General features: G+C 44.4%; 1 protein-coding gene across 2 annotated transcripts in view; it reads right to left on the minus strand.

The window, feature by feature from the left end:
* The window catches only part of MAP3K9 (mitogen-activated protein kinase kinase kinase 9), a 77,856-nt gene that overhangs the window by 18,500 nt on the left and 35,532 nt on the right, over positions 1–23,824 (minus strand). Inside the window, exons 5-7 of one of the 2 annotated variants that reach the window (XM_074955578.1) lie at positions 22,592–22,738; positions 14,614–14,762; positions 4,405–4,580 (exon numbers count right to left, since the gene is read on the minus strand). In XM_074955578.1, coding sequence (XP_074811679.1) covers positions 4,405–4,580; positions 14,614–14,762; positions 22,592–22,738 — 472 coding nt within the window. The remainder of the gene's footprint in view (positions 1–4,404; positions 4,581–14,613; positions 14,763–22,591; positions 22,739–23,824) is intronic. The other variant, XM_074955579.1, reaches the window with a different exon arrangement.

Here is a 23,824-nt window from a genome sequence, read left to right on the forward strand (position 1 = left end):
GTTCACTGGCTCTCGCTTTCCGCCTACAGTGCTAGCTGGGCTGCTGGTGCTGGGGGGGGACAGGATGGCGTAACAGGGGAGGCCCCAGCTGCTGCTGGCAATCACTCCTGCATCAGCTGCTGCAGCAATGTCCCTGCTCTGGTGTTGCTGCGGTTGCCTCCCTGCTGGGGCTGCTAGTGGCCCAGGGAATGCCACATGCTGGGCTCCTACTTCCTCCCACCCATTCCTGTATCCCCTTCTCTTCCCCATCTCCTTCCTCTCCCCTTCCCTTCCCCTCACCCCACCTCCCTTGCTCTGCACGCCTCCTACCTCTCCGCAGGCACTCACGGTTGTAGAGGAAAGAGGCTAGCAGTAGGACCCAGGAGGTGGTGTCCAGCTGCTGAGGCAGGACCCAGAGCGTAAGGGAAAAGCTGCTCCGTCCACTCCCTGTGAGCTGAAACATGCCGGGGAACAGGGTCAGGGTGCAGGGGCACCCATTTTTCCAGAGTCCCCCAACTGGCCAGGGCCCTGGGGCCCGTCGGCCCAGTGGCTAATCCGCCACTGTGGAGGAGGACCAGAATATCCTACAAGATGACCCTGAAAACTGGAATAATAGAAATGGGATGAAATTTAATAGTGCAGAGTGCAAGGACATGCCTTTATGGACTAACTGCAAGAATTTTTGCTATTAGCAGGGGATCTATCAGTTGGAAGTGACAGAGGAAGAGGAAGACCTGGGTCTACTGGTCGATCACAAGATGAGTAAGAGTCACCAATGTGATGTGGCTGTGAAAAAGGCTAATGCAATCCTAGGATGCATCAGGCGAGGTATTTCCAATAGAGACAGGGAAGTGTTAGTATCATTGTACAAAACACTGGTGAGACGTCATCTGGAATACTCTGTGCACAGTTCTAGTCTCCCATGGTTGAGATAGATGAATTCAAATTGGAACTGGTGCAGAGAAGGGCTACTAGAATGATCAGAGGAATGGAAAACTTATCTTATGAGAGGAGACTCAAGGAGCTTGGTTTGTTTAGCCTAACAAAACAAAGGCTGAGGGGAGATATGGTTGCTCGCTATAGATACATTAGGAGGGATAAACACAAAAGAGAGGAGTTATTGAAGTTAAGGGCCAATGTTGGCACCAGAACAAATGGATATAAACTGGCAATCAACAAGTTAGGCTTGAAATTAGATGAAGGTTTCTAATCATCAGTGGAGTGAAGATCTGGAACAGTCTTTCAAGGGGAACAGCAGGGACAAAAAACCCAACTGCTTTCAAGACTGAGGTTGGTAAGTTTGTCGAGGGGATGGTATGATGAGATTGTCTACGATGGCATGTGGCCTATCTGCAACTGCTAGAAATAAATATCTCCAATGGCCAGAGATGAGACAATAGATAGGGAGGGCTCTGAATTACTATAGTAAATTATTTCCCAGATATCTGGTTGGTGGGTCTCATTGATACACTCAGGGTCTAACTGACTGCCATATTTGAAGTTGGGAAGGAATTTTCCCCCAGGTCAAGTAGGCAATAGAGCCCCACGGTCTCTGCCATTCTCTGATGCTTGGGTCACTTGCTCTTTGAATTAGAGTAAATGGTGAATTCTCTGTAACTTGAAGTCTTTAAATCATTATTTGAGGACTTCAGTAACTCAGCTGAGATTATGGGTTTATTGCAGGAATGGGTGAGTGAGGTTCTGCGGCCTATAATGTGCAGGACATCAGATTAGATGATCACGATGGTTTCTTCTGGCCTTAAAGACTGAGTCTATGAGCTCTAACACAAATCTATACAATAACATTATCAAGAGAGATGAAGTGAGGTTTATTTGTTTCCTTTTAAATGTTCATTATATAGAGGTCGTTCCTATCAATTCATGGTAGGGTGCAGCATCCCTGTGAACATGGAGGACTTTAAAGTTAACTTTTCACCTTGCCCTTTGTTGATGAAATGGATCAACTGGAATTAATTGTTCCTGAGATCTCTAAATCCTTTGCTCTCCCCATTACATTCCTTCCTTCTCACCACAAGGACAAAAGGTTTCAGAAAATCACAGAATAATTATCTCCAGTTGGTCAATTTCACTGCAGAGGTAAAAGTTGAAGAGTTCAATTTTAATTCCTTTTGGTTTGGAAGCATACTGTTAAATTTTAAACACACTTTTAAACTGATTTTCTCTCTCTCTTTCTCTCTCTCTCCTTCTCTTTCTTTCCTTCTGTCTTTTTTTTTTTGGTAACCTCACTCACTGTTATCTGTAATACCGTCCTACAAGCTTGATGATAAGCTTTATTAAAAACAAAACAAAACAAACAAAAAAAAAAAACTCGTTGTCAAAGTAAGTATTCTTCAAAATGTCCTTTTCTGAATGCTATAGATGATTCACATTTTTCCTTCTATAATAGTAGCACCAGGAGCTCCAATTGGGATTGGGGTCCCACTGTGCTATGCACTGTACAAACAGACAGTTCCTGATCTGAAAAATTTAAGAAAAATTACACATTTAAATAATTTTAAAATTTAATTCTCACAATTGATGGTTTTGTTTACTGTTTGCACATCACTAAAACTGGACACTGAACTTGGACTAATTAGAGCGGTTTCATTTTCTGCCTCTAAAGCACTAACATAATCCTGTTGTACCATGTGTACCAACGGACACCACCACCACATGTAATTTAAAAAAAGTTCTTAACACATTCCTAGTTACATAAAGGTTTTTTTTTTTTTTGGGCTGGTTTAAAAAACACAAAACAACAGAGAGCCCCTTCTCACTCAACCCGTAAATTAACATTTGAGCCTAAAGCAAATTGACCTTTAAGTGACAATTTCATTATAGATAAGCTCATCGTTCCCTTAACTTTGGTTAGGCATATATCCACCAGCCCTACTGGTGGACATATTAAGTCATTCCATTGTAATACACTGATGGAGACTTCGTCCCCCCTTTTTATACTGACCATAGTAAGCAGATGTTCTACGAGGGCAGTAACAGAGCTGCTGCAGTTTATGTTCCCTTTTCTGACAGTACATGAGAACTCCACCCCCATTCACTGAGCATCCTTTATTTTTGGTGGCGGACATCCCCTTGTCCTTATTATCCTCTAATGCTGTCTCCACTTAGTCTGCTGCCACACTCAATCACCCAGCGTTTCTCTTACACTTACTAGAGAGCTCAGTGCTACTATGGAGAAGGGGAAGGAGGAAAAGGGAAGGCAAAGAGACCTGCTGGTGCATTCCAGGAAAACAGAGGAAATGGGGTAGGGAGTAGCTGGGCGATAGCTGCTTCAGTGACTCCAATGACTATTTGTAGCAGAGACCATAAAGTATATGGAAGGCAGATAGCTTTTAAGTGAGCCAGCCACCAGCTGTGTTTCTTTTCCCCTGGCCTTGCATCAGTTCCAGACACATTGAGAACTCCTGCAATGGGGAGGGGGCAAATCAGGGTACAACAGCTCTATCTACTTGAGCTTCTCTTCTCACTGATCCATCCTCTGAAGCTATTTCCATTTTGTCTTTACTGTTGCTCTTGCCTGTTGACAATCCCTATGGTCTCAAGATCAGAGCCTGGCGAGGACAGAGGTTAGAGGCTCCATGTGTCACAATCTGGTCACTGATCCTGCAGGCCATATGGTGCAGGCCAAATCCAGTACATTTTAAGTGTACGTGTGTAACTGACACCTAGAACAGCACTGAAAAATTTAGTGCCATACCAACTAAATCAATCAAGTGGGAAACTTGTATGATTGGTGATAGAAAGAGGTCAATACCATTACAAGCATGATTATGTCAAGAGACCCCTAAAAACACAGGCATACTGACATTTCTAAAAGCTTCCCGATTACATGATGAGCTGAGCTAATTCCCTACAAAGAGTCAAACTGGGCTGACAGATGTACCTTGTGCTCCAGTATCTGAAATATAATTTTTTTTAAAAATGTAAGTCTCTAGCCCTTGTGGTTGTGACCAAAACCTTGAAAAGATGACCATCGTGTAACCAATACTGATGTTTGCTTGAATTTTCAGGCAGCCTGAAACAATAGATCTGAGAATGTGAACTGCCTCTTCCATATTATTTGGGTGTTGACATATAAGCCTAATGATAATGTATTTGTCGTGATTGTTAACAATTTCACTGCCAGGTGACACATGGAAAAATGGAGAGGAACTACCATATTATGGAAAATCTTCAGTATTTGTGACTGGACTCTCATTTTGATGTCACAAGCGGACAAGGTTTAGGTGTGGACACAGCATGGAAGAGTACTACAACCTATTTTGTTCCCATTCCAACCCCTTTATGTACATATTAAAAATGCCAGTAAAAGAAACCAACACACAAAGATGATACTGTTTAGGCTGTGAAACTAGACAAGATCACAGTCCAAGATAACATGAGAGTGGAATGTTTTTCCCTGTTTACCTTTTCTTTGGCCCTGAGCTGATCAAACATCTCCTGGATCTCATGTTTCCAGTCTTCCTGCAAGGAGTGGAAGGAATCTTTGGGCATTTCAAAGAAGCCAGACTCCTCTATGGTAGTGAGCTGGTCTAGTATATTGGCGAAAGATGGTCGTGAGTGTGGGTCAGAATTCCAACAGTCTAAAACAGGACAAAAGCAAGCAAGTTGTTAAACATCAGAATAAGGAGGTTAGAGACTAAGCAGGTGGCAAGTTGTGTTTACTCCTTCTGACTGGCTAAGAATTGTGCACTATCACATTTTTGTTACCCTGCCTCTCCCATCCCCCAACCTCATCCTCATGTCTTCTCTTGTAGACTATGCTCTTTGGGGCAGGGACTGTCATTTTAAATATGTCCTGATTTGGTGGCTTCTAAATGCTACTGAAATATAAATATTAAATAAATAAAATATTGTTAGAGACTGACTCAGTTTATAGATAACTACACTACCAAGCTTGTTAAAAACCACACAGCATAAATATTTTCCCCAAATACTTTGCTTAAAACTCTAAGTGGTTATGGAACAGAGACTGATTTTGCTGTTGAGAGCATAGCTCGGCATAGAGAAGCAAGGGTTAGTACAAGCTTCTTCTGCACTTTACTGCAGAGTTAATTGGGTGAATGGTACTTAAATTAGCCTAGATTGGGTGCGAGCAGCCACAATACAAAGCCATACCCAAGTTACTGTGTCCTCATTGGTGCTGTGCTCCCCCATTTTTGCTGCTAGGACTTAGAATCATAGAATATCAGGGTTGGAAGGGACCTCAGGAGGTCATCTAGTCCAACCCCCTGCTCAAAACAGGACCAATCCCCAATTTTTGCCCCATATCTCTAAATGGCCCCCTCAAGGATTGAACTCACAATCCTGGGTTTAGCAGGCCAAAGCTCAAACCCCTGAGCTATCCCTCCCCCCAAGAAATGCAATTAGCATGTAAGGCCCACACCAGGGGGCCCCTACCACCAGGTATTAATATCTGTCCCCAGCCTCTCTGTGACTTCTGTGAGCATGTCTCATAGCTCTTTTTGCTGCAGTTAGCAGAACACAGATTCTTTTCCAGTGAATTGTAGGAGAACTCATCTGTCCTCCTGCACACAGAAGGAATTGTGAGAAGGCTTGAAGGACTATCAGCACTCTTGTGATTTAGCCTGCAACCTCACTGCAAAGTGAGCAGGTTACCAGTTTGAGTGAAAGCAAAGCTGGGCTCTAACCTATACGCTCAGACACGCCAGCTAGTTGAGGTTGAAAGAACCACTTAACTCAGCTAAGAGGGCTGAGTGTGTGGATGAAAGGGAGGTGAGGGGCAACAACTGAGTAAGATCCTGAGCTAACCTTGCAGTGAAAAATATATCCTATAGATCTTCAATTCTCATCTGCAATATACATGACACAGTCGGTCATTGACACCAAGTTGTGTGGTGTTTGTTTGTTTTACATGAGCAAAGAACAAGCAACTTTTCCCACTTAATCTAAACCAGATTTGAGCTGCCACGTTTCAAAACGTGAACTCAAAATGCAGTAACTTGTTCTATTATATAGCTCCCAAAATACAGAATTTAAGGCACCATCTTACCACAACATGTACAATTCTTAGCAGCTCCTAACAGGCAACAGTATAAAAAAGATGCTCAGGTACTATAGCAATGTGGGCCAGAGAGATTAAATAGAGAATGGGGTATAATAAAATCCCAAACTCTTAAATTACCAAGATCCTGCTTTTAAAGATACCATCATGTTAAGAGGAGGATCTGAAACTCTCATGATGAGGAAAATCCCAGTCATTCCACCCCCTCACCTCAAATGTAGGCCCCCTTCCTCAGCAAATGTTAGTTGATCATTCTACATTTTGTCTCCTAGTGCAGTCTTCATAGATTCCTGCCTGAGTCATACACTTATTCCCTTTAATGCTAGAGAACTCCTTCATGCCAAGCCCCAACAAGAAGTCAGATAGGAAAGGTCTATCACATGACCATAGTCCCAGAGGTGGCAGAGTACAACAACCTCAACCCCCAGTTGCAGATACAGATGCTGTAATGCAGAGGGCCTTCCCAATGTGTAAATGTAACCATCCCTTCTCACCAATACCTGGAGGGGCTGAAGCACAGGCTTCCCACATGACCAAGAGAAGTTGTGCAAGAAAGTGGGATATTGCCTGCTTTTTTTCCCCTCCCCCATAAAAAGGGAAGTTTAGAACATTCTAAGAACATTAACATTCTACTGATGCTTTATAATTTTAAAATTGCCAATTAGATTAGAAGACATCATGAGCCAAATTCATCCCTGCAATAATTCTATTCATTTAACAGTTACACCAGGGATTAGTCTGAACTCCTATTTCTTATCCCTTTTGACTCTGCTGGGATCTTGATTTTGCATTTTTTTTATTTTGAAATTATTGCAATTCTCCATTTGGGAATTTTGATACAGTAACTCCTTGCTTAACATTGTAGTTATGTTCCTGAAAAAATGTGACTTTAAGCAAAACGACATTAAGCAATTGTAATGTATCCAATTTCCCCATAAGAATTAATGTAAATGGGGGGTTAGGACAAAAGACTATATATATACACATACACACACACTGTGATAGACCCAGGCCAGTTGGGTACAGCAAAGTAGCCTTATTGGGATCCAGGAAGTGGGCGGGCGAAGCTCGCCCACTGCTAAAGGATCCCCCCCCAGCCTAAGGGGGAGATCCACAGGACCTGGGAAACCAAGTAATTACGGGGGACAACTAATGAACAACAGGGACAGGAGTGCGGTCAAAGGGTCAAACGAAGGGAACCGGATGGGGACACCGAGCAGAGGACCCTGGACAGCGCCCACTACAGCAAAGTAGCAGAAGGCAGATATACTGGCCACTGGATTAACAGTTTTCTGTTCCCTGACTGACCAGAGCAAGGGCTGCTCCAGGCTAATAAGAACACCTGACTCCAATTAACCTGCAAAGAGTCAGGTGAGGCCATTAGGCTAATGTGACCACCTGATTCTAATTAAGGCCCCTCTGATACTGTAAAAGGGCTCACTTCAGTCAGGCAGAGGAGAGCAAGTGCAGCTGAAGGGCTGGTTAATGAAGACACCCTCAAGTCATTGGTAAGGGAAAAGTAGGAGAGCTGTGGGGAAGTGGCCCAGGGAAATGTAGCAACTCTGGCAGTGAAAGATTGGCTGCCAACAGCTACTACCATTAGGGCCCCTGGGCCGGAACCTGGAGTAGAGGGCAGGCCCGGGTTCCCCCCAACCCGCCATTACAGAAACACCTCCTGGGAGGGGAAAACAGGCCCCTGTCAGGAGAGGAGGCTAAACTGTTTTGGTATAAGGCCGTAGGAGCAACAGAAACCGTGGGAATTCTCTCACCAGCCTCCTTGCTGGCTTATGATGAAAAGGGCTCAGTAGACTGTATCCCCTGGCACTAGAGAGAGAAGGGCTATGTGGAGGGTTGCAGTGAGCCTCTGAAGCTAGCATAAACCGCCTGGAAGCGTGGGACCCATGGGGACAAGGTCAGAGCTCTGCCACAATGCATACACACAGTATAAATTTTGTTTAAAACTTAATACTGGTACACAGTGATGATGATTGATGCTTGGTTGAGGTGGTGAAGTCAGAGGGTGGGATATTTCCCCAGAGGATGCCTTACTGCTAAATGATGAACTAGCAATTGGCTGAGCCCTCAAGGGTTAACTCACTGTTAATGTAGCCTCACACTCTACAAGGCAGCACAAATGGAGGGAGGGGAGATAGCATGGGAGACAGAGACACACATTGTGTGTGTGTGTGTGTGTGTGAGTGTGTGTGTGTGTGTGTGAGACGCATTGCTCCTTTAAGTAAGCTGACTCTTAAGTACACTGCCTTTTTAAGTTAATTAGCAAGATGAGATGGCAGCTGCTGTCGGGAAGCTCTTCCCCCCCCCGCCGTCCTGAGCCCTGTCGTGCATCCCCCTGCTCTGTGGAAGATGGGGTAAGTGGGGTGCAGGAGCAGGGGGGAGGGGGATACCCTGACATTAGCCCCTCCTCCCCCCCGGCACAGCAAGCGGGAGTCTGGGGGAGCAGCTCCAAGGCAGAGGGCAGGAGCAACACATGACAGTTGGGGAGGGACAGCTGAACTGCCAGCAATTGATAGCCTGCTGGGCAGCTGCCGCACAGGGAACTTAGGGGAACGGGGAGCTGATGGGGGGGCTGCCGGTTCACCCTGGTTCCAAGCCCCCACGAGCTAGCTGCAACGGGCTCCTCTTCCTGCAAGCAGTGGACAAAGAAGGTGGCTGCCAAACAACTTTATAAGGGAGAATTGCACAACTTTAAACGAGTGTTCTTTAATTGATCAGCAATGTAACAAAACAACGTTAACTGGGACGACTAAGTGAGGAGTTATTGTACTGAGATTTTGTGCATCAGGATGCTGTTCTTTAGACATCTGGGTCCCAAAAGCAACACAGAATGAAAATTTTTGTTTTTATGGCTCACAAGATGCCTCTTATATCTATGTGCAGAACCAGGGATGTCCAAAACTGCTTCGTAGCTTCCCTGATGCTGACCAATTAGTGATGATGGGTAATACAGAAAAATTGCCAAGGGCATAATCCCTGCCCCTCTATCCACTTTTTAAGCATAGCAAAGCAAACATGACCCAGTGTAAAACAAAGCACTGCAACCAGCCAAGTGCATGAGTGAGTGAGCTTAATAACTATGCAGGTGGTCTATGGCTTTTATTTTCCCAGCCCTAGAACTGTCATTATCTGCACTAATGAGGACAGTTGTAACTTACAAATCTTTTCTCTGAAGAGGGCAAGTTCAGGTTTGTCATCTCAGTAAAGACCACCAGGGCAGTAACTCAAAAGCAAAATCAGCATTAGGGGAACCAGAGTTCACCAAGAAGGGAAATGGTGTTTTTGACAAACAATTTTGACGAAGGGGGAGGAAAGTGATTGCTTTCTTATTCCCTTATTCTATGGTATTGGGTTGAAATATTTCACACCTCCCAATATTTTCCACCCCACCAACACCCACGTTTGATTTTAAGAAACTCTGAATCCTTCTCCTAAGAAACACTGTCAGTATAAAATGCACTGAAACTATGACTACTCGATGCTGTCATTAGCTTTTTTAGACAGAGCTTGCTGCACTGCATTCTTTGTGATGTACTTAAATTCACTGGCATACTATCGGATTCCCATTGATCCCATAGCATGTCCTGTGTATCTGACCAGGGGAATCTCAGTGAACAAGTTACTTTGTTTCCATCTTTAGTGGCTACTATACTTTCAAGTGTGCATTTACAGTAGTTTCTTGGTAATCACATCCACTCGACAAGTTGGTTACCCAATTTCGTAACCAGACTGTCACTTAAGGTCATAGTTGTAGTAATGCAGATGTATGTACTGTAGCTGCACTTCCATTGTTTGTAATCCTATGGCTCATTGTTTTAGCAAAACATTACACAGAATTCTAGATTTTTAATTGAACTGTGTTTGTAATCTGTATCAAAGGACAGAGAGAGACAAAAGTATTCCAGAAGCAGACAAACCTCTCAGTGACACCTACTTAAGTCAAAGGCAAGTCTATCCCACTAACAGGGGGAGTCAGATACTCTGGGTTTATTTCCAGCCCTGCCACTAACTCATTGGGTGACACTAAACAAGTCACTTCACCTCTCTATGCCTCTGTTTTCCCCCCATCTGTAAAGTGGGGGTAATACTACCAGACTCACAGGAGGGCTGTGAGGTTTAATTCTGTAACGGTTGTAAAGTGCTATGAGAGCCTCAGCTGTAAGGCACAATATAGAAGTTCTAAGCATTCCTCTAGAATTCTATATACATATTTTGATAAAAATTAAGAATTGGTCTGGAGTGGATGGCTATTTTAACTCTGCAAATGTCCCCTGAGCCAGAGAACCCATCGGGGCCATCACCTGAATTGCACCCTACAAAAGATTTTATTCCTTCCTTTGGTACTATATTCATACTATAACTCACCTCTGGAAACTGTTTTTTTTTTTTTTAAACAAACCTTCAACCACCTGGGGCTTTTCAGCATGTCAGTCATGCTTAAATCCCCCCCCAAATTTGAGTATGACATTACCAGATCGAGGGGGACACAGATGATGTTTAGCACGAGAACTATATACACATTAAGCCTCACAACCCTCCTTTGTGAGATAAGTGACCCATCAAAAGTCACATACCAGGCCCATTTCACCACTGGTGTACTACAAGTATGCATTCATTTCAATTATTGTGTCAATACTGTAAGCAGGTACTATTCCATTGAATACATTAATGTGGCCCACCAAGTCAACAGCACAGCAGGAATAGAACTCTGACCTTCTGATCCCCAGCCAAGAGTTCAATCCCCTAGACCAGTGGTCCGCAAACTTTTTACCTCGCACCCCCCCTTACTCCTATCTGTGCTCCCAACCCCATGGAGCTGGGAGTGGGGCTGTGGTTCCGGGGGGGGGGGCGGCGGGGGTGAGGGGTGGGAGAGACACTGACAGGGGCAAGGGGACAGAGGCTGGGGCCGCATCTGGGGTCAGGAGCGGACCCTTGGCCAGGGGCAGAGGCTTACAGCTGTGGCTGGGTGCAGAGCCCCGGGACCTTGAACTGGGAGGGCTGGCAGCTGTGGCTGGCGGCAAATCCCTGGGCGTGTGGCCAGGGAGTCACTTCCTCCCTGCGGGGGTTGGTGAGGGCCCCAGCCGTGCCCCTCTAGGGCAGTGCACCCCAGAGATTTAAGACCTCTGCACTAGACCATTCTGATTATAGAATAGTGATAATAGTATTAGCTAGAAATAGGCTCAAGCTGCAAAATTTGGAAGTAGACTTAGATTTCAAATACTCTAAATGTGGTTTCAGAGTAGCAGCCGTGTTAGTCTGTATTCGCAAAAAGAAAAGGAGTACTTGTGGCACCTCAGAGACTAACATTTATTTGAGCATAAGCTTTTGTGAGCTACAGCTCACTTCATCAGATGCATTCAATGGAAAATACAGTGGGGAGATTTATATACATAGAGAACATGAAACAATGGGTGTTACCATACACACTGCAATGAGAGTGATCAGGTAAGGTGAGCTATTACCAGCAGGAGAGCAGGGGTGGGGGGGAGAACCTTTTGTAGTGATAATCAAGGTGGACCATTTCCAGCAGTTGACAAGAACGTCTGAGGAACAGTGGGGGGCGGAATGAACAAGGGGAAATAGTTTTACTTTGTGTAATGACCCATCCCCTCCCAGTCTCTATTCAAGCTTAAGTTAATTGTATCCAGTTTGCAAATTAATTCCAATTCAGCAGTCTCTCCTTGGAGTCTGTTTTTGAAGTTTTTTTGTTGAAGAATTGTCACTTTTAGGTCTGTAATCGAGTGACCAAAGAGATTGAAGTGTTTGCCGACTGGTTTTTGAATGTTATAATTCTTGATGTCTGATTTGTGTCCATTTATTCTTTTACATAGAGACTGTCCAGTTTGACCAATGTACATAGCAGAAGGGCATTGCTGGCACATGATGGCATATATCACATTGGTAGATGTGCAGGTGAACGAGCCTCTGATAGTCAGGCTGATGTGATTAGGCCCTATGATGGTGTCTCCAGAATAGATATGTGGACACAGTTGGCAACGGGCTTTGTTGCAAGGATAGGTTCCTGGGTTAGTGGTTCTGTTGTGTGGTGTGTGGTTGCTGGTGAGTATTTGCTTCAGGATGGGGGGCTGCCTGTAGGCAAGGACTGGCCTGTCTCCCAAGATCTGTGAGAGTGATGGGTCGTCCTTCAGGATAGGTTGTAGGTCCTTGATGATGCGGTGGAGAGGTTTTAGTTGGGGGCTGAATTGCTAGTGGCTGATTGCTAGTGGCGTTCTGTTATTTTCTTTGTTGGGCCTGTCCTGTAGTAGGTGACTTCTGGGTACTCTTCTGGCTCTGTCAATCTGTTTCTTCACTTCAGCAGGTGGGTATTGTAGTTGTAAGAATGCTTGATAGAGATCTTGTAGGTGTCTGTTTGGAACCCCAACCTGGGGTATTGTATCTGCTACCCAAGATCCATAAACATGGAAATCCTGGACACCTCATCACCTCAGGCATTGGCACCCTGACAGCAGGATTGTCTGGCTATGTAGACTCCCTCCTCAGGCCCTACGCTACCAGCACTCCCAGAAATCTTCGAGACACCACTGACTTCCTGAGGAAACTACAATCCATCGGTGATCTTCCTGAAAACACCATCCTGGCCACTATGGATGTAGAAGCCCTCTACACCAACATTTCACACAAAGATGGACTACAAGCCATCAGGAACAGTATCCCCGATAATGTCATGGCAAACTTGGTGGTTGAACTTTGTGACTTTGTCCTCACCCATAACTATTTCACATTTGGGGACAATGTATACCTTCAAATCAGCGGCACTGCCATGGATACCCGCATGGCCCCACAGTATGCCAACATTTTTATGGCTGACTTAGAACAACGCTTTCTCAGCTCTCACCCCCTAATGCCCCAACTCTACTTGTGCTACATTGATGACATCTTCATCATCTGGACCCATGGCAAAGAAGCCCTTCAGGAATTCCACCATGATTTCAACAATTTCCATCCCACCACCATCAACCTCAGCCTAGACCAGTCCACACAAGAGATCCACTTCCTAGACACTACAGTGCTAATAAGCGGTGGTCACATAAACACCACCCTATACCGGAAACCTACTGACCGCTATGCCTACCTACATGCCTCCAGCTTTCATCCAGACCACACCTCATGATCCATTGTCTACAGCCAAGCTCTACGATACAACCGCATTTGCTCCAACCCCTCAGACAGAGACAAACACCTACAAGATCTCTATCAAGCATTCTTACAACTACAATACCCACCTGCTGAAGTGAAGAAACAGATTGACAGAGCCAGAAGAGTACCCAGAAGTCACCTACTACAGGACAGGCCCAACAAAGAAAATAACAGAACGCCACTAGCAATCACCTTCAGCCCCCAACTAAAACCTCTCCACCGCATCATCAAGGACCTACAACCTATCCTGAAGGACGACCCATCACTCTCACAGATCTTGGGAGACAGGCCAGTCCTTGCCTACAGGCAGCCCCCCATCCTGAAGCAAATACTCACCAGCAACCACACAACAGAACCACTAACCCAGGAACCTATCCTTGCAACAAAGCCCGTTGCCAACTGTGTCCACATATCTATTCAGGAGACACCATCATAGGGCCTCATCACATCAGCCACACTATCAGAGGCTCATTCACCTGCACATCTACCAATGTGATACCCATCATGTGCCAGCAATGCCCCTTGCTATTTACATTGGTCAAACTGGACAGTCTCTATGTAAAAGAATAAATGGACACAAATCAGACGTCAAGAATTATAACATTCAAAAACCAGTCGGAGAACGCTTCAATCTCTTTGGTCACACGATTACAGACCTAGAAATGGCAATTCTTCAACAAAAAATCTTCAAAAACAGACTCCAAGGAGAGACTGCTGAATTGGAATTAATTTGCAAACTGGATACAATTAACTTAGGCTTGAATAGAGACTGGGAGTGGATGGGTCATTACACAAAGTAAAACTATTTCCCCTTGTTTATTCCGCCCCCCCCACCCCCACTGTTCCTCAGACATTCTTGTCAACTGCTGGAAATGGCCCACCTTGATTATCACTACAAAAGGTCCCCCCACCCTCCGCTCTCCTGCTGGTAATAGCTTACCATAAGTGATAACTCTTGTTACAGTGTGTATGGTAACACCCATTGTTTCATGTTCTCTATGTATATAAATCTCCCCACTGTATTTTCCACTGAATGCATCTGATGAAGTGAGCTGTAGCTCACAAAGCTTATGCTCAAATAAATTTGTTAGTCTCTAAGGTGCCACAAGTCCTCCTTTTCTTTTTTCTCAATGTGGTGGTATTTGGATCTGGGGGTTTGGTGTAAGCTCATCACCCACAATCAAGACACGAACATCCCCTTCCCCTCTTCACAAAGGCTTTTATTTCTGTAGCCTAGAGGTCTTCTGATACAGTAACAGTCAGAGCAGACAGTCTGGCTTCTGTAATAACATGGTCCACTGAGTAAAACCATCTAATTCTGTGGTCTGAGCTACTGAAACTTACAAAAACGGGCACTCATCAAAAGCACTCGAGACAAATATATTAACATTCTCTCTCCCACTGCAATTGGCTCTTACCTTCCATGAGTTTGGCAAAAGGTTCCGGGCACGTGGATGGGATCGGAAGGGCAAGTTTATTCATGGCAACTCCGTATGCTACTGCTAGACCATCAATTCCTCGGAATGGTACCTCCCCAGTTAGCAGTTCCCAAAGGAGCACACCATAACTATTGGAAGAGAGACAGAAAGTGTGTGTTTGGCTATAACAAACACTTTAATAAACCTCAAGCAAAAACAGGGCATATGGCTCTCATTTATTAAGACTGCCCCACACATAAAGGATACTAAATAAATACATTTACAAACAAAGAAAAAAATTTAAATGGACTAGTACACATCTGTAGACAGACCACCTGATTTTGTGGGATGTTTGGCCAGAATTAATCTGTGCAGCCCCCTCTTCCTGAATTTAGCGGTCCTGTTTTGGCATCCTCCCTTTCCCCTGAGGATGTGACAGGGCTCCTGATTTGTCAAAGTTTACAGAAGCACAGTCAATCTAGCAACAATTTGGGTTTCACTCTTTTTAAATAAACAGTTTACCCTTTTCATTTTGAGCAGTAAATTTTTTTTTTAATTGTGCAAAGGTTTCTTAATTCCACCATCTAAACTTTCTAAGACGATTTTGCTACATGCTCTATTTTATGTGGATCTGTACAAAGACTGGACATTTTTTCTTTAGACTGAATTTAGTCTTCCAAGTATTTTTACTGTGCTCATTACTGTAGTTTTCAAGTACTTAAATTCCAAATCACACCTTGATGGATTTCTGCACCTCTCCATCCTCCAAATGGAAATAGCTTTTATATGCTTGTATTGATTTGGGATGGCTAGGTCAAAGAACTGGCTAGGCTATACTTTTTGCTCTGAAGGCAGAGCAATTTGTGGTCTTTCTGATCATTCTGGTTCACAAGCCTGTAGAAGTAACTTCTGTGGCAATTTAACGATATGGACTGATCTATGATTAAATGTGGTGCTCCAGAAATAAGTATTTTGTTATACCACTTCTGCAAAATACTTGAGTACTGATTATTTGGGGGATGAGTGGGAGGGATGCTACCTCTTTCCTGTAATATGCTACTGAACCTTAAAGAAGGATGTGTAGTGACATAATCCACCCAAAAACCTAACTGGGGGGAGGGGGTAATAAGCCTGCCAAATTATATTTTTGCATAAATTTCATATAACTGCATACACTCAGGTACAAAACTTCAAAACCAGATGCCACTCCATTTTAAAGTTATGCTGTTACAAAAATGTAATGTGGAGAGCTGATTGTGTTTATGGGGAGCAGAGGGCTAGCTAGGTGTCATGTATATAAATCTAAAAATAAGTATGTACATTGACATGCCATACTTTCAGTATTAGTCCTGTTCTCTTTTTCCATGACAATAAGCCCCATGAAATGGGAAGGAGGAATGCCCATTAGTACTACCCTAGTTTAAGGATTTCATTAACCCTGAAAATGTCCATAAGAAATGCAGAAAGTCAAGCAGTTTTCAATACTGTGTTCTTAGACACCAGTAATTACATCTTAAGGTCTTAGACTTTAGTCTGGAATTTAAAAAAAAAAAAAAAGCCATTACCATTTATTCCTGCTAAGAAGTGTTTGTTTTCTGACAAAAATTCCAGCATGGTCCCTAGTAGTCGGCCTAACAAATCTCAGAATGCAATGTGGATAGCTCAGAAATGTGAGGGGGTTTTCAGAAAAAGGGGAGAAAAATATTTTCTTTGAATTAAGTCTTGTGAGAGAGTCTGGGTAATGTATATCTGGATCCTTTAAATTATGAGAGAAGTTAGGGAAACAGAAGAGGAGGACTTTAAAAACACTATCGGGCCCTGCCTTTTTTGTTGTTTTAAATACAAATGATTTTCTGATTTCCTATGAAATCCTTCTGCAATAAGCCTTGAAACAGGTATCGGGGAGGTGGGGAAGCAGGTCTAGTAGTAGAAAGGGCAATATGGCAGTGGAAAGAGGGGAAAATAGACTTGGCAGGTCTGTAGGGGTGTGAGGGAGTGTTCATCACACACCCTAGTGATTAATAGAGGCCTTGTGGGCCTGCCACACCTCCTCCCAGAAAGGAGCAGGTGAGGTGAGTCCTCCTAGCAGCCTAGGGAAGCTGCACAAGAAGCAGCCAATTGGAGGGAGACTGCATGGAGCAGCCAATCAGGGCCCAGACAGCTAGTACCAAAGGAATACAGGGCAGAGAAGACCGAGTTACTGAGGGGAGCCCAAGGAGTGAGAACTGTGCTCCCAGCAAGATGCAACAAAGGTAGCACCTTGGACAGAACAGTTGCTGGCAGGGACCAGGGGAACAAGGAGATTCTGGCTGGCTGCTGACACTTACTGGGTGAATGCCCTGAGAAGAGGGAGAAGGTGCTGGGGCCAACGGGAAGTGGCCCATGGAAATGAAGCACCATTGAAGGAAGTTAAGGAGACCCAGTTGGGGGCTGCTATCTGCAGGGTCCCTGGGTCAGGACCCAGCGTATTAGGTGGGCCCAGGTCCCCTAATTCACCTCATTCCACTGGGGAAATGGCTTGACTACTGAACAGTAGTACCCATCCTGGAAGGAGGAAATACAGATGGCCGAGTCATGAAGAGGACTTGGACTGAGGCAGGTCTGCAGGCAGAGAAGATGATGGGAGAGGCAATCACCTGGAGAGGGTGCACTAGCTGGCAGAACTAATCCCCATGATGGTCAGCAGGAGGCACCACTGTAGTCAGTGGACCTTGTCACAGGGGGTCTGCAAAATCTGACTTAGCAGCAGCTGTACTGGGTTTTGAACATTAACCATTATCTATGATGTTACCACAAGAAAGAGTACTCCCACAAGAGGCACTTCTGCCAGCAGTGGTGACATATCAGCTAACCAGTGTTTGATGCTGCAACTTTATTTATGGAAGTTCAGCTTTTAGATGTTTTTCCCCATGCTGTGGTTAAGGAAAGGCTTGGCAGTGAAACACCATCCCAGACCTTATCCCCAGGCAAGCTGGCACCCATGTTTGGAAAAACCTGAAGTGTATTGAACCAAGTAGATGCGTCTGTACTGGACATCTATTGACACTAAAGAGCATGTCATACAACTAGGTCCTACTGTACATGAACTGATGTACCATTCACAATTTACTGTTTATTTAACATTCATTCAGAAACATCCCACAGCACTTTTCAAATTATAGCTATTACTTCATCTACTACTGAAATACCTCTGGAATGAAAGAGGGCAGCCATTTATCGCTGACAGCAACACAAAAGAAGGGAAGGAAGCACCAAATCCGATTTAAGCCATAAGGGAAATTTTTAAGTGATGTGAAGTTGGAATATGAATCATGTCCTGCTTTTTATTTAGCAACTGATGTGACATAATACATTAGAAGGCAATATGAACCCAACATACCATACACTGCTCTGTCATGTCATTCAGTCTTATGAGACAGATGCAGGGGTTTAAGGAGATAGTATCAAGAGGCTCAACAGGATATTGTCTAAGAAGTAGTCTGTCTCTCTTGTTTCTCTGAAGGAGCAGCTCCAGCAACAGATCATACATTGGTCTTTTTTCCTCATCCAGGAGTAGCAGCAGAATGAAATTTACCAGGTCCCTCAACAGTCTCACTCTACAGCTGCTGCTGCTATGAGTGCTGCTGGGCAAGCATTATGAACATGATACTCCCTCTGCAGGGAAGTTTCAAAAAGCAGAGGGGATGGGCAAATATGGGATTCCAGCAATCTGGTGCTGAGTTTAAATGCTTGCAGGAGACATTTTGATTCCTGCTCCCAATCCTGTCACCATTTCTTCTGTAGGGTGCTCAGAATTCTCTGGAGATAATGTTCTCAGCCCCAAATGGTAAGGGAAAGCTGCACTTTTCCAACCAATTAAGAAGCGATATTGGCAGATATTGAACACACAGTGTCTTTCAGCCCCTCTCATGCAGAAGGTTGGTGGTCACAAAACAGAAACCAGAGGGTGGGAGAGGTTAACACACTGAAAGGAAAAACAGCAGGAGAGACTCTCTATCCCCATTAAGGAGATAGAGAAGGAGATGGGGCCCAGATCTTTTTACAGCATTCTGGAGTGTTGTTTGGACTTTAATTACAAGAGGAACCACATGATACTGACTGTACACCCAAGTGAACCAACATTTGTATGAATAATTAATCATCTCCTAGTAATCCAGTAATCCTTTAAGACATTCAACATCAAGTTCAATCCTACTCAGTGGATTTTCAGAGAGTCGGAGGGGCTATGTGATACTGCCACCTTCCCTGATGTCTCTGAACTTATTCAAAGGTCTTAATTCCCTCTCTGGTTTTTATTTTTAAATGTCAGTAGTGCTCGGTTTTCCTTCTCTGACTCCCTCAAGGGTCTGCACTTAACATGAAAAAGGAATTCCCCCCCCCCCCCCAACAAGTAACAGCAAAGTCAGACAGGGGATCCAAAGGATGGAACCCCACAGCCAAGTTCCTTCACCTTCCTAATGTAAAACCCACCTGGAAAACAGATCATTTCTATCAAGAATGAAATCTTACTTCATTTTTAAAAAGTACTGATTATAATTTAGTGCTGACAAATAGTACTGGACTGAGCCCGGGAGACTGTTTATCCTCAGAACAGGTATAGCATGAAGTGCTAGCTTCCCCCTCCCCACCCTATGCTGACCTGGAGGGACCACCACTGAGGCTGAAAGGGGAGTTTAACTTCACTACTGAAGTCTTGGCTTTTCTGCTAAGAATGCAAACAGAGGATAATTAGTGATTTTGAGACAGTAGCTGGACAGTGTTCATGAGATAAAGTACCTATCAATTGGGATAGGAACTGCCTACCACGAATTCATTTCACCTAGATCATTGCGTGGTCTGTTTCAGTCACAACAGACTCAGCTGGATTCAAATTAGCATTCTAAAAGGTAAGAATAAGAATAATCTATATCCAATACCAGACTCTGAATCCTCTCAATCTGCTAGTCAGACACATCTAAATGGTTCCAGTACTCTGTTTCCACAGGTGAAAATTTTAAAATTCTGGGCAGATAGCTGGTCTGAAGGTGCATCTTGTACATATTTAATTAAAGAGGCTAGGTGATATTGTGACATCACTTCCTGCATTATGGTAGTATCACTGACACAGATAAAGAAAAAATGTATTGTAAAAAGTACACACAGCGGTTAGAAGTTTCCATGAGAAAAATGGAAAAAACCTTGTTACACCCCCATATGGCCTGCTGGTCTTGCACTTCTCTTCACTAATAAAATGGCTCTCTAGGATGCGTTTACTTTGAGATTCCTCCCTTCCCCCACCAAAACCCATTTTTGGATATTTCCAAAAAACAGCTGAGCATTCCAGAAGCTGGGAGAAAGGAAAATGTACAGAGGAATAAATAGGGGTAATGTCCTATAAAACAAGATTTGAATATTGAAGTAGTTTGCTGGGCATGCCCCTTCCCAGGTGAGCTACATCCATGGATGAAAGGTGCTATACAAGAGCAAGGTATTCTAGATATCAGCAGAAACCACATCTACAAATAGAAAGGTATGGACATCCATTTTTAAAGTTTTTAGGAGTAGTGATGTTTGGTGGGTGGTAAACAATAGACAGGAATCAGTTAAGTAGTTACAGGACCCAGCTGATATCTACTTACTGTGTGACCATGTACAAGTTGCAATCTCTGCACTTCATTTTCACCCTTTGCAAAGTGGAAATAAACCTACCTATTTTACCTGACAGGGCTGTTGTAAGAATTAAGTGTCTATAAAGTACATTGAAAGCCTCAGCTGGAGAGACTGTTCGTTATGTGTTTGTACAGCATTGTCTATGACTGGGGCTCCTAGGTGCTACTGCAACATTTAAAAATAAAGTGAGAATAGTAAGGCATGCATTCTAGATAAGTGCAAATTATTGTTTACCAGCAAGCCTAACTAGGGCACTGGTGGCAGAAACCACTCCTCAGAATATTGCTGTGGCCTATAATAAGCATCTTCTCCAACAGCTACCTGTGCATTTGTGCATCAAGGAGATGAGCTAGATAAGACCTCTGTCAAAAGGCTAGGACCCCTATTCAGACAGGAGCTCTTCCAATAAATTGAGAGACTTTTTGGGAAAGGTGTTGGGATAAAAGAGTTTGCATACCTCAGGAAGGGAGACAGCTAATTGTTGTTGTTCTTATAGAGATTAATTGTAAGGATGCTTATCAGCCAAATTCCAGTCTGGCTGTGATTAGCCAGGAGAGTGGTGTGGGGCAGAGACAGGTCTAAGAAGATAAAAAAAAAAAGTCTATCCAGTCAAGGATTTGAACTGCATGCTTAGGTGGGAGTAGGAGTCTTTAATTGTCTGTTTGTGAAGAGGCTAATGCTCTCAAATGATAATATTGCCTATGTGGCAATATTTGCTCCTCTATACGTGTATCTCAGACACCATGTAGCCAGGGCCCAATGACTAACTGGACCATGCTCTGTCCAACACACCTCAGTTGTGACCCTGCAAGTGCCAGTATCTTGTTGCCAGGGCTAAGAATACCACAGAAGCAACAAATATTTCAGACCTGGGGAGAGGCAGAACATCGTGGCTCTCTCACCAGCAAATCTCTCCAACTAAAGAACACCACAGATGGCTTCAAAGGGAGATTCATTCTGCTCTCTGGGAGAAGGCTGGTAGCCAGAAGACAGGACTTTGTAGTTGAAAGATGTGAAACAAGAAAAATGGGGAGGGGACTCACAGGAGGATTATAATACTGTGCATAGATATTATAGGTTCTCAACATGCTATACATATTCATAGAATATCAGGGTTGGAAGGGACCTCAGGAGGTCATCTAGTCCAACCCCCTGCTCAAAGCAGGACCAATCCCCTATCGAATCATCCCAGCCAGGGCTTTGTCAAGCCTGACCTTAAAAACTTCCAAGGAAGGAGATTCTACCACCTCCCTCGGTAACGCATTCCAGTGTTTCACCACCCGCCTAGTGAAAAAGTTTTTCCTAATATCCAACCTAAACCTCCCCCACTGCAACTTGAGACCATTACTCCTTGTCCTGTCCTCTTCTACCACTGAGAATAGTCTAGAACCATCCTCTCTGGAACCACCTCTCAGGTAGTTGAAAGCAGCTATCAAATCCTCCCTCATTCTTCTCTTCTGCAGACTAAACAATCCTAGTTCCCTCAGCCTCTCCTCATAAGTCATGTGTTCCAGACCCCTAATCATTTTTGTTGCCCTTCGCTGGACTCTCTCCAATTTATCCATGTCCTTCTTGTAGTGTGGGGCGCAAAACTGGACACAGTACTCCAGATGAGGCCTCACCAATGTCGAATAGAGGGGAACGATCACGTCCCTCGATCTGCTCGCTATGCCCCTACTTATACATCCCAAAATGCCATTGGCCTTCTTGGCAACAAGGGCACACTGCTGACTCATATCCAGCTTCTCGTCCACTGTCACCCCTAGGTCCTTTTCTGCAGAACTGCTGCCTAGCCATTCGGTCCCTAGTCTGTAGCTGTGCATTGGGTTCTTCCGTCCTAAGTGCAGGACCCTGCACTTATCCTTATTGAACCTCATCAGGTTTCTTTTGGCCCAATCCTCCAATTTGTCTAGGTCCCTCTGTATCCTATCCCTGCCCTCCAGTGTATCTACCACTCCTCCCAGTTTAGTATCATCCGCAAATTTGCTGAGAGTGCAATCCACACCATCCTCCAGATCATTTATGAAGATATTGAACAAAACCGGCCCCAGGACCGACCTCTGGGGCACTCCACTTGACACCGGCTGCCAACTAGACATGGAGCCATTGATCACTACCCGTTGAGCCCGACAATCTAGCCAACTTTCTACCCACCTTATAGTGCATTCATCCAGCCCATACTTCCTTAACTTGCTGACAAGAATACTGTGGGAGACCGTGTCAAAAGCTTTGCTAAAGTCAAGAAACAATACATCCACTGCTTTCCCTTCATCCACAGAATCAGTAATCTCATCATAGAAGGCGATTAGATTAGTCAGGCATGACCTACCCTTGGTGAATCCATGCTGACTGTTCCTGATCACTTTCCTCTCGTGTAAGTGCTTCAGGATTGATTCCTTGAGGACCTGCTCCATGATTTTTCCAGGGACTGAGGTGAGGCTGACTGGCCTGTAGTTCCCAGGATCCTTCTTCTTCCCTTTTTTAAAGATGGGCACTACATTAGCCTTTTTCCAGTCATCCGGGACTTCCCCCATTCGCCACGAGTTTTCAAAGATAATGGCCAATGGCTCTGCAATCACATCCTCCATTTCCTTTAGCACTCTCGGATGCAACTCGTCCGGCCCCATGGACTTGTGCACGTCCAGCTTTTCTAAATAGTCCCTAACCACCTCTTTCTCCACAGAGGGCTGGCCATCTACTCCCCATGTTGTGATGCCCAGCGCAGTAGTCTGGGAGCTGACCTTGTTCGTGAAAACAGAGGCAAAAAAAGCATTGAGTACATTAGCTTTTTCCACATCCTCTGTCACTAGGTTGCCTCCCTCATTCAGTAAGGGGCCCACACTTTCCTTGGCTTTCTTCTTGTTGCCAACATACCTGAAGAAACCCTTCTTGTTACTCTTGACATCTCTTGCTAGCTGCAGCTCCAGGTGCGATTTGGCCCTCCTGATTTCATTCCTATATGCCCGAGCAATATTTTTATACTCTTCCCTGGTCATATGTCCAACCTTCCACTTCTTGTAAGCTTCTTTTTTATGTTTAAGATCCGCTAGGATTTCACCGGTAAGCCAAGCTGGTCACCTGCCATATTTACTATTCTTTCGACTCATCGGGATGGTTTGCCCCTGTAACCTCAACAGGGATTCCTTGAAATACAGCCAGCTCTCCTGGACTCCTTTCCCCTTCATGTTAGTCCCCCAGGGGATCCTACCCATCCGCTCCCTGAGGGAGTCGAAGTCTGCTTTCCTGAAGTCCAGGGTCTGTATTCTGCTGCTTACCTTTCTTCCCTGTGTCAGGATCCTGAACTCAACCAACTCATGGTCACTGCCTCCCAGATTCCCGTCCACTTTTGCTGCCCCCACTAATTCTTCCCTGTTTGTGAGCAGCAGGTCAAGAAAAGCTCCCCCCCCAGTTGGCTCGTCTAGCACTTGCACCAGGAAATTGTCCCCTACGCTTTCCAAAAACTTCCTGGATTGTCTATGCACCGCTGTATTGCTCTCCCAGCAAATATCAGGAAAATTGAAGTCACCCATGAGAACATTCATTAAAGCCTTGTCTACACTGA

This window comes from Natator depressus, chromosome 6 (genome assembly GCF_965152275.1).
Source record: "Natator depressus isolate rNatDep1 chromosome 6, rNatDep2.hap1, whole genome shotgun sequence".
In the NCBI taxonomy this organism is placed as follows: domain Eukaryota; kingdom Metazoa; phylum Chordata; order Testudines; family Cheloniidae; genus Natator; species Natator depressus.